This window comes from Sabethes cyaneus, chromosome 2 (genome assembly GCF_943734655.1).
Source record: "Sabethes cyaneus chromosome 2, idSabCyanKW18_F2, whole genome shotgun sequence".
In the NCBI taxonomy this organism is placed as follows: domain Eukaryota; kingdom Metazoa; phylum Arthropoda; class Insecta; order Diptera; family Culicidae; genus Sabethes; species Sabethes cyaneus.
Window position 1 is genome coordinate 141,180,720 of NC_071354.1, and position 14,273 is coordinate 141,194,992.

At 43.3% G+C, this 14,273-nt stretch overlaps 1 protein-coding gene across 1 annotated transcript in view; it reads right to left on the reverse strand.

The window, feature by feature from the left end:
* The window catches only part of LOC128737240 (protein FAM135B), an 80,996-nt gene that overhangs the window by 9,765 nt on the left and 56,958 nt on the right, over positions 1-14,273 (reverse strand). The window contains exon 3 of the mRNA XM_053831838.1: positions 8,857-9,103. Within this exon, the coding sequence (XP_053687813.1) occupies positions 8,857-9,103 (247 nt within the window). The remainder of the gene's footprint in view (positions 1-8,856; positions 9,104-14,273) is intronic.

A 14,273-nucleotide genomic window follows, 5' to 3' on the forward strand; every position in this document is an offset into this window, starting at 1 on the left:
ACGCAGGGTAAACATCTGATTCGTCGTGCTGCGATATTTACGAAAACTAGCTTGGTACTCTCCGAATAAGGACTCTGCTAAGTGTCTACAGTCTACAGAACAGAATACGGAAGAGCAATGTAATGGCTCGAAAGTTTTCACACTCTAGTTGATGTCCTTTTTTAATAATAGAGCAAATGAGGTCACTCAAACACTCCTCCTGAATTTGTTCTTCCTCCCAAATCTTGACAATGTAATTCGTGTATTTCGTGGATTGCGACGCCACCCGATCCTCGATTTTAGAAGTTCAACTAGTATCCTTACCATTTTCAGCTCACTGATTACCTTCTCAATCTTCTCTTGTGTTGGTTGCTCCACAGCTTGGCCATCGTCCATAATCCTTATCTTGTTCCTGCTGCTCTCTGTGTGCACCTCTCCACTCCATTCAACAGCGTCTGGAAGTGGTCCTTCCACCTGGGTGCTACCGCCGTTTTGCCAGTAAGCAGGTTGACAGCACTATTAATACACATCACAGGCATGGAAAAATTCCTGTACCTCACCGTTTTGTAGAAACTCTGTGTGTCGTTGCTGCCGAATCTCTCATACTTGTGTTTTAAGAAGTTTCCGCAGCTTTAGTCTCTTTATACTTTTTTTTTGTTCTGACGTGCCGCAGTGAGCATGCGTTTCCTGGCGTGGTTCTTATCATCGTGGACCTATAAGCCATTACAAGGACAATGTTGAAGAGCTGGCAGGTAGAGATTTCCTTGTCGTAGTCCTCTGTGAGTTTTGAATGGGTCCGAAAGCCTTTCACAGATGGAATTTGGGTCGTGATAACCGACTTTCAATAATGCCAGCCAGGAATCTATTGACCAGTAATAATAGTCAATGGAAGATGACTTAGGATAGCACTTTGTAGACGGCCTTCAGGATAACGTTACTTATTTTTTACTTTTTCGGTGAAAATCCGTTTATTGAATCCGTCCCGAATTCAGGAGACGTCTCCACGTTTCTCGGTCTTGGGCTGCCACTCTTCAGTCGCTCCTAACAACCGCTGCTCTAGCATCGACGAGGACAGTGCCCGTCCAACGGTTACGGGATCTACCTGGAAGTCGTCGGCCTCAGTCGGGTTCTCTGCTAAATATTGTTTTCGCTAGTCTCTCATCCAGCATCCTTGTTACGTGGCCAGGCCAGGCCGTGTTTTCGTTACTACACAATATCTACGTCTTTATGTACTTGGTATATTTCACGAATCATGCGTCTGCGCCAATCCTTAATTTAGTATGCTGCCAAGAATTAATCCAAGGATCTTACGCTCAACAACGTCAAGAGCCCATCGGTCGTTCTCTTTTAACGTCGTTGCTTTGTGGCCCTAGAGTACCAGCAGGAGTATTAGTGTCTTACAGAGCGTGAATTTTGTACGCCATTGTAGGGTACGCGACCTCAGCTGGTTGCGTAATCCGTAGAAGGCGTTGTTGGCAGCCGCTGTCCGTCTTTTTACTTCACGACTCACATCGTTGACACATATCACTAACTTACCAAGGTCAACAAATTCGTCGACCAGTTCAAAAGAATCTCCATCTATCACTACCGTAGTTCCAACACCCGAAGGGCTACCACGTTTTTTTTATCAATCACCATATACTTTGTTTTGGTAGAATTTATGATAAGCTCTATCCTCGCAGCTTCCTCCTTAAGATGCGCGTACGCTTCTTCCACAGATTCACGGTTAACACCGATGATAACGATGCCATCCGCAAACCCTAGAAGCATATGAGATTTCGCAATTATGCTCCGCTTCTCTGCACGCCTATGTTTCAAATAGCACTTCAAATGCAATGTTGCACAGCAAATTCGACAGTCCGTCACCTTGCTTCAAACCATCTAACGTCACAAACGAGTCTTACCCGCTATTCTGATGCTTGATTTTGAACCATCAAAAGTCCCTAATCAGTTTTGTTGGAAAACCATGTTCAAGCATAATCTGTTACAGCTCGTTTCGTTTAACTGAATCGTATGCCGCCTTGAAGTATATAAACAATCGGTGAGTTTGCATGTCTGAATTCCCGGAATTTATCGAGGATTTGTTGCAAGGTGAACATCGCGGTCCGTCGCGGAGCGTCCCTCTCGGAAACCTGCTTTGGCAAAGGTTTCCTGCAACGGACTCAGTCTGAGAAACAGACTGCGGAAGAGAAATTTGTATGCAGAATTGTAGAAAGTAAGGCTTCGGTAATTGCTGCATTCGAGTCGGTGACCCTTGTTGTAAATAGGGCATATGAGACCTTCCAAGCAATCCGTAGGAAGTTCCTCCTCATTCCACACCTTTGGTATAACCTGATGGACTTCACAATACAGACGTTCGCTTTCAACTTTCAAAAGTTCGGCGGGAATGCGGTCCTTTCGAGCTGCTTTGTCGTTTTTCCTGTCTCCAGGATGGATAACGACCCATATAAATTACAAAATTACAAATTCTAATAATTCTTTTTATGATTTCATGATGCTAAGGCACCCAGTGAATATTAAAAATGTCTGAATACAAAAATGTTTAGTTTTATCAAAATCAATACTTGCTAGATAAATTGTAATGCAAGCGATGTTTTACGGAAGAAAAAATGTCTAGAATATATTGCTACTATTGATTCTGATGCTTATGAACAGTTAATCCATTCATTCATTCTTGTATATTTGAGATTCTACTGTGACATTCAAACCAAAGCATTTGCTTACCAACATCTTAGAATTTTTGATTTCTTGGATTAACAAGAGTTGAATCGTTAGGTAAATCAAAAAGCACGAGCCGTTTTGTAATGTTCTACGGGAAGCAGTCTCCATTCAAAATCAACTACCAACCTCGGCTCTTTTCAAGCTTACGTAGACAATGCCCGGGCTGTTTGCAATCCTTGTCAAAGGAAAAAAGTAAGCAAATTTTTCTTGATAATATAAAAAAAAATTAAATTCAGATCCTGCTTTCAGCCCCACGAACGGTTATTTCTCCGACCTGCCGTCATGCATAAAACATTTTCTCGGCGCTCATAATGCTGCCCATTATCGTTTAAGACCAGTTTTTACTGACATCTTCTGGTGGAAAGACTGCATTGAACACCACTACTAGTCGGTTACTATATGTCTATACTTCGGCCATAACGCTGGCTGGTGCCACTAACGGCAAACTCTAGAATAGAGTAAGTACAATTTGCAACGATCAACGATATTGGCGAAAATCACCGGACGGAAACAACCGGGGCAAATAGGAATCAGCAGACCGAACGTAAAGGGTGGCACAATTTTCATTTGCTTTTTAATTTTTTCATGTCATGGGCTTTTATTTGATGCAGGGTATCGTTGCAAGTGGAAATTGTTTATGCTTGATTTATTCTATTATTTTAGCTCTGAATTCTGTTTTGACGCAAAATACATTAATTTTCCGAATATTTGGGAAAGAATCCAAGAGGACAAACATTTCGCAGTGTGATTGTTATTAAAAATTGGTACAACTCTATTTAGAAAAATCTAATAAACCTCAAAGATAGAAAACGTCTGAATGATGTCATAAGTATTTCGATTGAAGTTTGCCCCTAAGATGACTGTCGGATACAATTAAATAGCATTTTTATTATGATGATGAGGAAGCTAAAAATAGCCGTAAAGAAATCCCCCTGCAAAGAAGATAAATGAATTGTCACAAAAATACGCACATATGTATTGCACTATTGTTATATTTAGGTAACTGTATGTTTGTGTAGGTATATGGAAAAATTCGCTACCAGGGGGCGTAATGGACATAAATTGAGCGCAGCGACACTGATGACGAAAGACAGGAAATAGCAGCAGCAGCAGCGTGATGAAAGGATGTGATCAACAGTCACATCGAACGAGACCCATCGTATCTCTTATTTGGTGTGTAGGATAATGGCGGATGATGCTTTTGGAGCAAAAATTATTGGCATATCTCGCAGACAGCCTGCAGGCTATGGAGCCGCTTATGCCCCATCCACGAGGCGTGCCAGGGCATGCCAGTTCAGTTTGACGCTGCTAAAAGTTTTATCCTGTTAGCCTGTGCAAAGTTCATTGCCTCGCTTCTTGATGAAGTACGGCGTTTGCAGTAAATAGAGTCGATTTGAATTAGTGTCAGTCAATTGAGTTTTCGAAAATTCATCATGCCTTTAATTATGTTGTAGTGCTGGCCACGGCATTCGAAAGAAGCGAGGTTTGTATTAAGTCGGTTTAGTTAGTCTATACAATTAATTTATAGATGATAATAGTAGTTTGGTAATTTAGAACCCGCAGTCTTGCTTCATAGTCCTATCACCATTTGTCCTCCTGATAATATCCAGTTCTTTTACTTTGAACTTGCTATACCTACATAACAACTCAGCGAAATATAAAAAAATATGCAGATAAATCAGTTGTTTGGATTGTTTAGTTTCATAGACGGTACTTCTGCAGACTGCAGATGAGATACACTGTTCCAGGTGCCTGTCGTCGCCACTTAGCGGTACGCACACTGCCCCTCCCTGTAACTCTGGTGTCTCCGCTACTGAGCCGTGTTTACAATTTTGTTTCTCTAGCACCACAAGTTTAGTGACTGGTCTTCTGAACATTCCTCTCGTGGTTTCAACTAAAGCCTGCTTGAAAGCCTGCCGGTCCTCGGTAAACTTCGGATACATCGCCACGTATCCAGCTGCATCGTCTATTATCATGTGCGATGTAGGCTAAGTCACCATATGTTAATGGCGGAGATTTTGAAAGCCACTCGGTTCTCCGGTTGCTCGAAGGTTAGTACTTGGCTACCCAGCGGGTCCATTATCGATCTGCTAGCAGCTGCGACTGCTTGTAGTAGTTAGTCAGCCTTGTTAGTTGGTCTATTGGAATGTTCTGGATTCGCAGCTTCGACGCCCCGTACGGGGTGATTAGATGCCAACTCCTCTTTTGATCCTAGTTCAAACGCGATGTAGGTCAGAGGAGGTGAATTGATTAGGGGTCCTATTCTCACAGTCACCTCATTTCTCTCACGCGCCTTATTCTTACAGTCACCCTCACCTCTCCTTACAGGCCCCATTTGATACGTACAGTCACCTAGGTGAGCGGAGTCACCTAGGTGACTCTCAGAATCGCAAATTGTGCTCTCACATAAAAAATTAGGTGAGGTGACTGTGAAAATAGGGCCCCAGGTCTTCTGCTTCAGCCAGCATTCTCAGGAGTACTTTAGCCGTCATCGTGCGCTTATCATCGAATACGGTCAATGCTGCCTTTACTGAATGCACTAATCTTTTCCACAATCCTCCCATGTGGAATGCACAATGGGCGGGTTAAAGTTCCAGCGTACCCTGCAGCTGGTAAAAGTATCTTCGCACTTCGATGCGCTTCACAATATATTTGCTAGCCGCTGAAACACGCTTGCGCCGTTAAGCTCTGAGTAACCCCAAGGTGTATGACTCTCGTAGTCATGCCAGTAAACCAGCAGATCAACCTATTTTTCGATCGGTGAATTACACTTACTGTAAGTGGCCTACAGAAATCCACTCTGGTAAGCTGAAATGTGCCAGGTTTGGCGTAACCAGGGCTTCGGCCGATTCTTTTTTTCTGCCGCGTTCACACCACCGCGCATTCAAAACCACACCGTCTGTTTAGTGGTGGAATATGAACGCTATGTATAACGCCAATAGCAGCTTGTTCAGTCATGCCTCCGTTTTGAAGGGTAGAACGAATGCATTTTAAACCTTTTTAACATTTTCGTTTCGATCAAGTTGCCTTTACCGTTTGGAGCAACGAATGACTGTAAAACAGTCAAATGACTGGCAGTCACCACGCTAACGAAAAGCAACCGCGCTATCGTATGATTCAATACGGCAGAAAAACTACCACTACATGTGCATGGAAGTAGTCGGTCCAATACAAACGAACATTTTGCTTGCGTCGGACCGATAACAAACAATTACTGTGAGCAGCCGATTTGGAAATAAAAAGAGAAACGAAAATATACGTCATTTTATGCTTCCAATCAGTTTGCAGTTTAGATTCTCCGATATAAACGCGCAAAGCTGGAGAAAGACTGTTTGCTTTTCTTGAGAGGCCGCATGAATTACAAGACGGCAGCAGCACAAGCGGCAGATTGACTGGATTAAAAAAACAGTCAAGTGATCGTTCAAAAAGCGCAGGTTGAATGTGGTTGAGGAAAGTGTACGCATTCACACAGTCACATTCAACTTGCGATCCCTTTTCAAGCCCTGGGCGTAATACACGATTGAAGAGACGGGGTAATTCTGGGGTTCCTTGGCTAGCATTTCTTTACTCTGCATCACATGCAGTCTTTTGCCATCCGCTTCATCTCTGCTCGCCAATTCGGAACATAAAAATGTTGTCGAAATATATTTACCGCTGTATCCATGTTGCTATGACCCGCTTCCTGACGGTAAAAGTGCAGAAGTTGCTTATTTCCCTCCTTTATGAGAATGGTCTAACTGATCAATGTTACCCTATTTTACGGCACTCCGTTCGTTTTAGATGGACTAAAATGGATATAACGTTACATTTTAGGAGTTTTAATTGTTTCTTTTCGGGCAGCAATCGATTTGATTGTAGTCCTTCTCGCTTTCTCCTACATTTAGAAGTGAACCTGAAGACTCATCATGCTATTTTTTGGACAAGTACCCTTCATCTCGATATCTCCTCTGCGATGCATGTTATGAAACAGAGTGAGCGCTCGCATTTCTCCAGAAACGTTTGGCATAATAACGCTCTACCTAGGCCACTGATTTGTATCGTTCAAATCAATCGTTTCGTTGGTTCTCGCTTGGGCCAAACTTCAATCCTTTTTCCTACTTCGTCAGCTTGTCGGCTACATTGTACTTACTCGGCATGCAGTTCTATTCTTTGACGTTAGAGAAGCTCAATATTTCCCCGATATGAAATGCGACATATTATGTGTTTGTACCTACGATGAACCGTCGAAATAGTATCGTGAAACCCGAACTCTTTCATTGTCTCAATCCGGGGGTTCCACTTTTCGGTACATTCATCCGTAATTTTCCGGTCACAGTCGCATCCGCTCCGCCAGAGGTCGTGGATTAGTCATTTTCTATAGATCGTGAAAAACGAGAGTACACCCAGGAATCAAAGAAGCTCATAACGCAACTGATGACGTCTCTTTTCGTAGATAGCAGCCCACCAGACAAATACGGTTTTAGGTCGTCTCGCAACTTAGTCGTAGTCAGGAATTCAGCGTTGCCAGCATTCCATGCAATTCCTAGAACTCGTTCAGAACCGACTGTTTGTCGTTAAAATATATGAACTGGTTTTCATTGCGTTCTCCTATTTGCGGGTTGCAGAAATTCTTTGGATTGGAAATCCAGTTGCATGGCAGGAACCCTGCCTTTGAATGCACATACCGAACCTCTTTCGCTCGTTCAACGACTTCTTCAACCGCGTCTGCACTATCAAAGTAGTCGTCCACGTTATGGTTCCCCTTAGTTGGCTATGCTGTCTCCGGAAATTGTTTGGCACACTGTTTAGCATTTAAGTTTTCACGTATTGTGCAGAGCAAAGCGAACCTGTAGAACCAAAGGTTGCTACGTCATTGCTTCGTAGACTTCTGGTTTCATCGATGGGTCCGTAACATGACCGCTGCGTGTAAGACGTTTCGTTCAAGCACGCTGTCGTGTTTATGTGGAAGATTATGGACTGCTTCGGTTGGACAGAATAGATATCACAGTTTGAACCTGTTTCAGGGCTCTCAGAATGAAGCAACCAATTATGATGTTCAATGCATGCACCGATGTAACATCGAAAGTTCAGCTTACAGCGGGTTGATCAGTGCTTATTCTTGCAAAATTTCTCGCAATTGCGAATCAACCCGGTTACAAATTCGACAAGGCGTTCTCTGTTTTGCTAATATACCGCAGCTTTCGCTTTCCGTTACGCCATGAGCGTGCAAAAATCCTTTGTGCTCTCTACCTTTCCTTTTCCCTCTTCTATGTTTGCTTTCAACTAACGCCAGCGCTTGTCCGTACAGCCTAACCGTACCAGCGGAAGTTTGACCAGTGTAATTAATTCCTATGTAAAATTGACATGCATAAGATTTAATGTGAGCTTTCTATTATGATTTTGTGTGTCCTGAGGAGTGACAAATGTCAGAAAACATGACCTGTTGCGTAAAGGTGCGTTTAGATTGGCAACATGTGGCAGGCAACTTTTTCCAAACTGTTGCCCGATGTTTCCAAGCATAACAAATGTTCAGGTGGCGACAGAGCAACATTGAGTAACAACTAACAACATGCTGCACACCACATGTTGCATTCCACATGTTTCCAAAAAAATGCCCAGTCTAAACGCACCTTAACGCTAAATCGCTAAGGCTAAAAATGGGAAAAATATAGGCTCATCTCTTGAAGAAGAGTTCATACTTTTGTATCTGCTCTCTCTGTTATCCTTATAAGAATTGTCAAAATAAAATTGTTTAATAAAGTAATGAAAAAATAGAACTTTTAAATGATTTAACTCCATCTACATTCTGCAGCAAATAAAATAATAAACAAGCTGCTACAATTATATTAGATCATTTAACGAATCAATGTTTTCTATTTTTTTGCGTTATGTGTTTTGCGATATCCACGTTTATTTCTGAATAAATTACCCATTTTCATTTTTTATTTAATAATGTTTTTAATTTACTCTACGAATCGTTTTCTCAGTTGGCAATAAATCCAAAGGATTCAGTGTTGATGGTTGGTTGGCGGAATGTTGCAGAAATGAAAAATTATGACTGTACAAAAACTAATTCGCTAGCACTCAACAAACTACAAACAACCAATCCAAAAGCAATATCGACAGTAAAATTAAAAAGTTGCCGCCTGACCCTCGAGTCCACTTGTCAGAACTTACTTGATGTAAGGCTGATGAAGCGCCACCAGACTGGCGTGTATCCCAACGCTGACCGCCGCCAGATGAAAGTAATCGAACAGCACCGGCAGATGGTAGTGCAGACCTCTGCCTGGATGAAAGTTGAGCTGCAGTGTCCGTGCCGACGCCAGGCTCAGCCCGTTCCCGTTTATCTGCTCACCGAACCACAGCTCCAGGGCTAGTGAAAATTCTGCTCGTTCGATGGATTCCTTTAGATGTCGACTGTCCACTGAAATTAGAGTAGAAGAGGAAATAGCGCTGTTTGAAAAAGGGTTTTCAGGGGTCTTTTCGATTTATACGCTTTAAAAGTTCAGTATTATTTGCAGTAGTCATTTGCTTTTTAAGCTAAGAATAAATAAAATTGAGCTTCAAACAAACTCTTTTAATAAAATTACCGCTAATTGACTTTAATCTTTTGGTCGTATATTTATTTCATTGAACTCGAATTTCGAATTTCGAATTTTTGTATTGTCAGTGTATCTGTCGAGAGGAACTGACATTTTCCATCCAAAATAAAAGGTGAAAGGTGAAAGTTGAACGCAGCTGCAGGAAGAGTGAAGAATGGATAACTTTTTTAAAACTGTTTTAAAAACAGTTTCCGCTTCACGATTACTTTCCGAAACAACAGAGAAAGAGAAGATAGAGAGAGCGTGTATGTGAGAGAGAGAAAGCAGAAAGTCAGCATCATAGTTCCGTTTGTCCATGCTGGAGTCTGGTAACGGGTGATTTCAATTGCATGGAGCAACGTTACCGCAAATTTGATGCTTCAGACGAGGCAAAAGGGCAAAGGTTAAAATCTGCTACCACCCAGAATCGTTTGACTCCCATCGCTCTATTCAGAGGATGATGGTGACGCCACAAACATGTGTATGTGTAGAACGGCTCAGCAGGACTGCTACAGCTCACACTGTTCTGTTATACAGCTTGAAACATTATTGCTGTTGCGGTCGCAAAGTTAACTTCAAATCCCATTTCGAATCTTTGTAGTCATACAAAGTGTATACTTCAATTCTTTAAGGCGTTACCTTGTGAACCACTTAGGGGGTTACTTCTAAAGCGGTTTGTTGAGAGGTGTTTATGAACTAGTGACATTTGACATAACTATAATTACAGAAAACTACTCAAATTATGGTCTCCACATGGTCAATGGTTCTTCTAAATTACCAACTAAACTGTTCCTGCCTTAGGAATATATTCAGACCAGAATATAAAATGTTGTATAGGGGATATTAGTATAAAATGCTCCAGCCCAGTTTGGTTTTTCCTAAACCAGCACAAATTAAAATCCAACATTAACGAGAAACCCTATAATTCGATAAAGCCAGCCTACTCAAGCTTGACAGATGTCTCTAGCTGTCAAACTAAAATAAAAATAAATTTGTTTTTTAACAACTTCCGATGTATTTTTTGTGTCGTTTTTGTAAGCTTTTTTTGTTAAAATCTGTAAATATACATAACTAGCAGATTGCCCGATCTTACCCGCGGCCCCTTTGTCTCTCAGTCACTTGTACATCTATTGTAAAGAAAATTCTCATAGTACAAGAAACAAAACATTTTTTCTTTATTTGAATGTGTCTACTCTGTTTTGGCTGTCTGTTTTGGCCACCCTATTCCTCCTTTTAGAAATCCAACCCCCGTGTTGGGGATCCCTCCTTTTGTCAACCCTTCAATGCTGATTCTCAAGCTGATGTCAGCGAATTGCCCATTGGGTATTTTCTCTTGAAAATTTGATTAGAAGTAGTTTAGAGTGTAAACACTCTATTTTTATCGCGGTCAGTTTTTCGAAAATTGGAAACAATGACGTCACCCGAAAAGCCACGTCGCGAAATTATTTTGCGCAAGCACCTGGAAAATCTTCAACTCTCTCATCATGAATGATGAGACTTACGTCAAGGCAGCTACTTCCAGCAGCTTCCGGGGCTACTGTACTTCACCGCCCAGCACAAGTTTGATGTCCCGGAGGAAGTAAGGATGCAGAAACTTTCACAGTTTGCCAAGGAATACATGATTTGGCCAAGAAATACATCATATGGCAAACGGAGTGCACCGTTCGTGACTACCGGGACTGTAAACGGGAAGATCTACCTCAAGGAGTGTCCATAGAAGCATCTGCTTCCTCTGTCGAAGCAACACGAGGGCCCACACTTTGCCGCGTATAGGCAATTTATTGTTACTATTGTTGATTTTTCTCGTAGGGGTTACTATTTATTTAGTTGGACCTGTTCTACAGCATAACCTGATGAACAAAGTTTCTCCAATTAACTCGGTTGTGTACTGGCACTTTTCAATTGTTTGGACCCAGATTGTAGATGCTCACTGTGATTTGAAGTAAGCACCATTTTCGCATGGTAATTGTCTGACATTCTCGCACCATATTCTCCTTGCCGTATCCGCCCAGCTTTGGCGACCTTTTGAATACTGGGTTTGTCGTAGAACTGCGCAAGGTTCATTCTTTGCCTTTAAACTTCGTTTTCCTGTCGTCGCCGAAGATCGTTCTCAGCACTATTCTTTCAAACATTCTGAGCACGTTTCATGTTCATAGAAAACAACCGATCTAATGAGCCTTTTCTACAGGTTAAACTTAATTTAACTGTTCGACCACAATTACTTACAACATAGTCAGCACGACTTCCGCTAACAATACGCCTCTGAACCTTAGCGCGTGCTTTGTTGAGGAGGTATTTATTAGTAACCCAATTTCTCTGTTTCGCCTTTTAGTCTGTTCAATCACTACCACAGATATTCTGCCATCAATTGAAATCAGATAAATAGTCTAGATTGGTTGAAATGTTGATATCCGCTCGATTTATAACACTCTGTAACGCCAGGCTGGTAAATGGCTGGGTAATGCGTAACATCGGTACCTTGCGTACCTGCAGTTATAAAATAGACCCCGCAGTGGTCATTAGCCTCTTATCCAGCAACTCCTCTCCCTACCTCCTCGTGGTACCAGCCGGAATACGAGCAACCTTGGTGGAGATCGGGTAACCAACCCCGGTGTAAGCTAAGGTCGTATACCGACAGGGAAGGAGGCACTCATGCATCTGCTGAGTGTGTTGGCAAAAGGAACAGCCTAGCCAGCCGTGATCGTCTGACTCCAGGTTAGGGGCGGCTCGCGACGGCGATTCCACTGCACGGTGAATCGCCGTTTCCGTACCAGGTATGCGGCTGTATTCCAGGTTAGGGGTGGCATACAGCAGCGACTGATCCTTAGCGGACGGCTGACCTATGAAACGCTGTCTCTCGCCAGCTATACCCAAGACAGCAGCCCTGTCCGCGAGACTAGGCACCGCAGCCCCAATAAGGCAGTATGTTTAAACAACTTTCACTAGGAGAAATTCAGGAAAGGAACTACAACCGGATAATCGGCATGGACCCAGGCAAAAGAAAAAGGACAACGATTATTGGAAACTTGGTACTTGGAATGTCAGGACTCTACCTGAACCGGCATGCGCGGGTATCCTGGCAAGAGAGCTGCAGAAGATGAAGGTCGAGGTTGCAGCCATCCAGAAAATGCGGTGGCCGAAGACGGGAGAACGCGAATTTCGCGCAGCAGATCCTATTGCGGGCACGACATTCAAGTATCACATCTACTACAGTGGCGGCGATAAAGCAGAGCATGGAGTCGGATTCGTAGTACATGGAAAACAAATGAAGCGTGTCATTAGGTGGAGGCCCATCAATGACCGTCTATGCGTGTTGAGAATTCAGGGCAAATTCTTTAACTACAGTCTGATAAATGTGTACGCACCGACGAACGACAAGCCCGATGACGTAAAAGAGGCGTTCTATTATCTTCTCGACAGAATATATGGAGAGTGCCCAAGACATGACACAAAATAGTCATCGGGGATACAAATGCACAGGTCGGACGTGAAGAGTTCTTTGGCCCCGTTATTGGTAGAGAAAGCCTCCATCCTACCACAAACGACAATGACCTGAGGCTAATCAACTTCGTTTCAGCCAGAGGAATGGTTATCTGTAGTACCCATTTTGCACGATGGAACATTCGGAAGCACACCTGGAAACAGCTTAATGGAAAGGCCTGCTCTCAGATCGACCACGTTCTGGCCGGCACTTTTCTGATGTCGCAGACGTGCGATCCTTTCGGGGACCAAACGTTGACTCGGACCACTATCTCGTAGTAAGCAAGATCCGCGTCCGGTTGTTCAACGTATTCAAATCGAAGCCAACGAGGAAGATAAGACTGAACATTCGGCGGTTATCAGCGGAGGGAGTTGCTGCAGAGTACTCTCGGAAGACTGATGAGCGGATCGGTGTACCTCTCGGAGAGAACCTGAACGAACAGTGGAGACACATTCACGGGCCGATCAGCACTACAGCGCGGGAAGTGTTGGGTACTGTTGGGTAGAAGTGTTGGGTTGGGAGAAGAATCGAGCCAGAAGTCCCATTTTGGCTGCAACTGTGACACGCCAGAGCAGAGAGAGATACCGAGATGCTAGAGCTGCCGAAAAGATACTTCACCGTCGTAAGAAACGTCAGCACTGGGATCGCGTTCTTCGGAGGCGGAGAATTGCTTCGAGAGGCACGATACAAGAAGATTCTTTAATACGATCAACTGAATCAGGAACCGGACCGTGCCAACCCCTGTTATGTGCAACGACAAGGAGGGGAATCTGATTACCGAAAGATCGGAGGTGGCTAGGCGTTGGAAACAATATTTCGATGCATTGTTGAATGGTGAACAAGATGGAACGGTCAACAGAAACAGGATAACGATTGAGAATGATGGACAAGCTGTGGATCCACCAACTTTGGACGAGGTTAGGAAAGCAGCGAGAGAGCTGAAAAACGGCAAAGCAGCTGGAAAGGACGGCATCCCCGCCGAACGTTTGAAAGTCGGGAGTGAATGGCTGTATTGTGCAATCCATCAGGTTATACTAAAGATATGGACTGAAGAGGAATTACCTACGGACTGGTTGGAAGGTCTCATATGCCCACTTTACAAAAAGGGCCATCGACTCGAATGCAGCAGTTATCGAGATATTACTCTCCTCAATTCTGCATACAAAATTCTCTCCCGCATCCTGTTTCTCCGACTGAGGCCGTTACAGGAAACCTTTGTTGGCGAATACCAGTGCGGTTTTCAAGAGGGACGCTCCACGACGGACCAAATGTTCACCTTGCGACAGATCCTCGATAAATTCCGGGAATTCAACTTGCAAACTCATCCTCTGTTTATAGACTTCAAGGCGGCGTACGATTCAGTTAAACGAAACGAGCTGTGGCAGATTATGCTTGAACATGGTTCTCCAACAAAACTGATTAAGCTGATACGTGCTACCCTTGATGGTTCTAAATCAAGCGTCAGGATAGCGGGTGAGACTTCGGACTGGTTTGTGACGTTAGATGGTTTGAAGCAAGGTGACGGACTATCG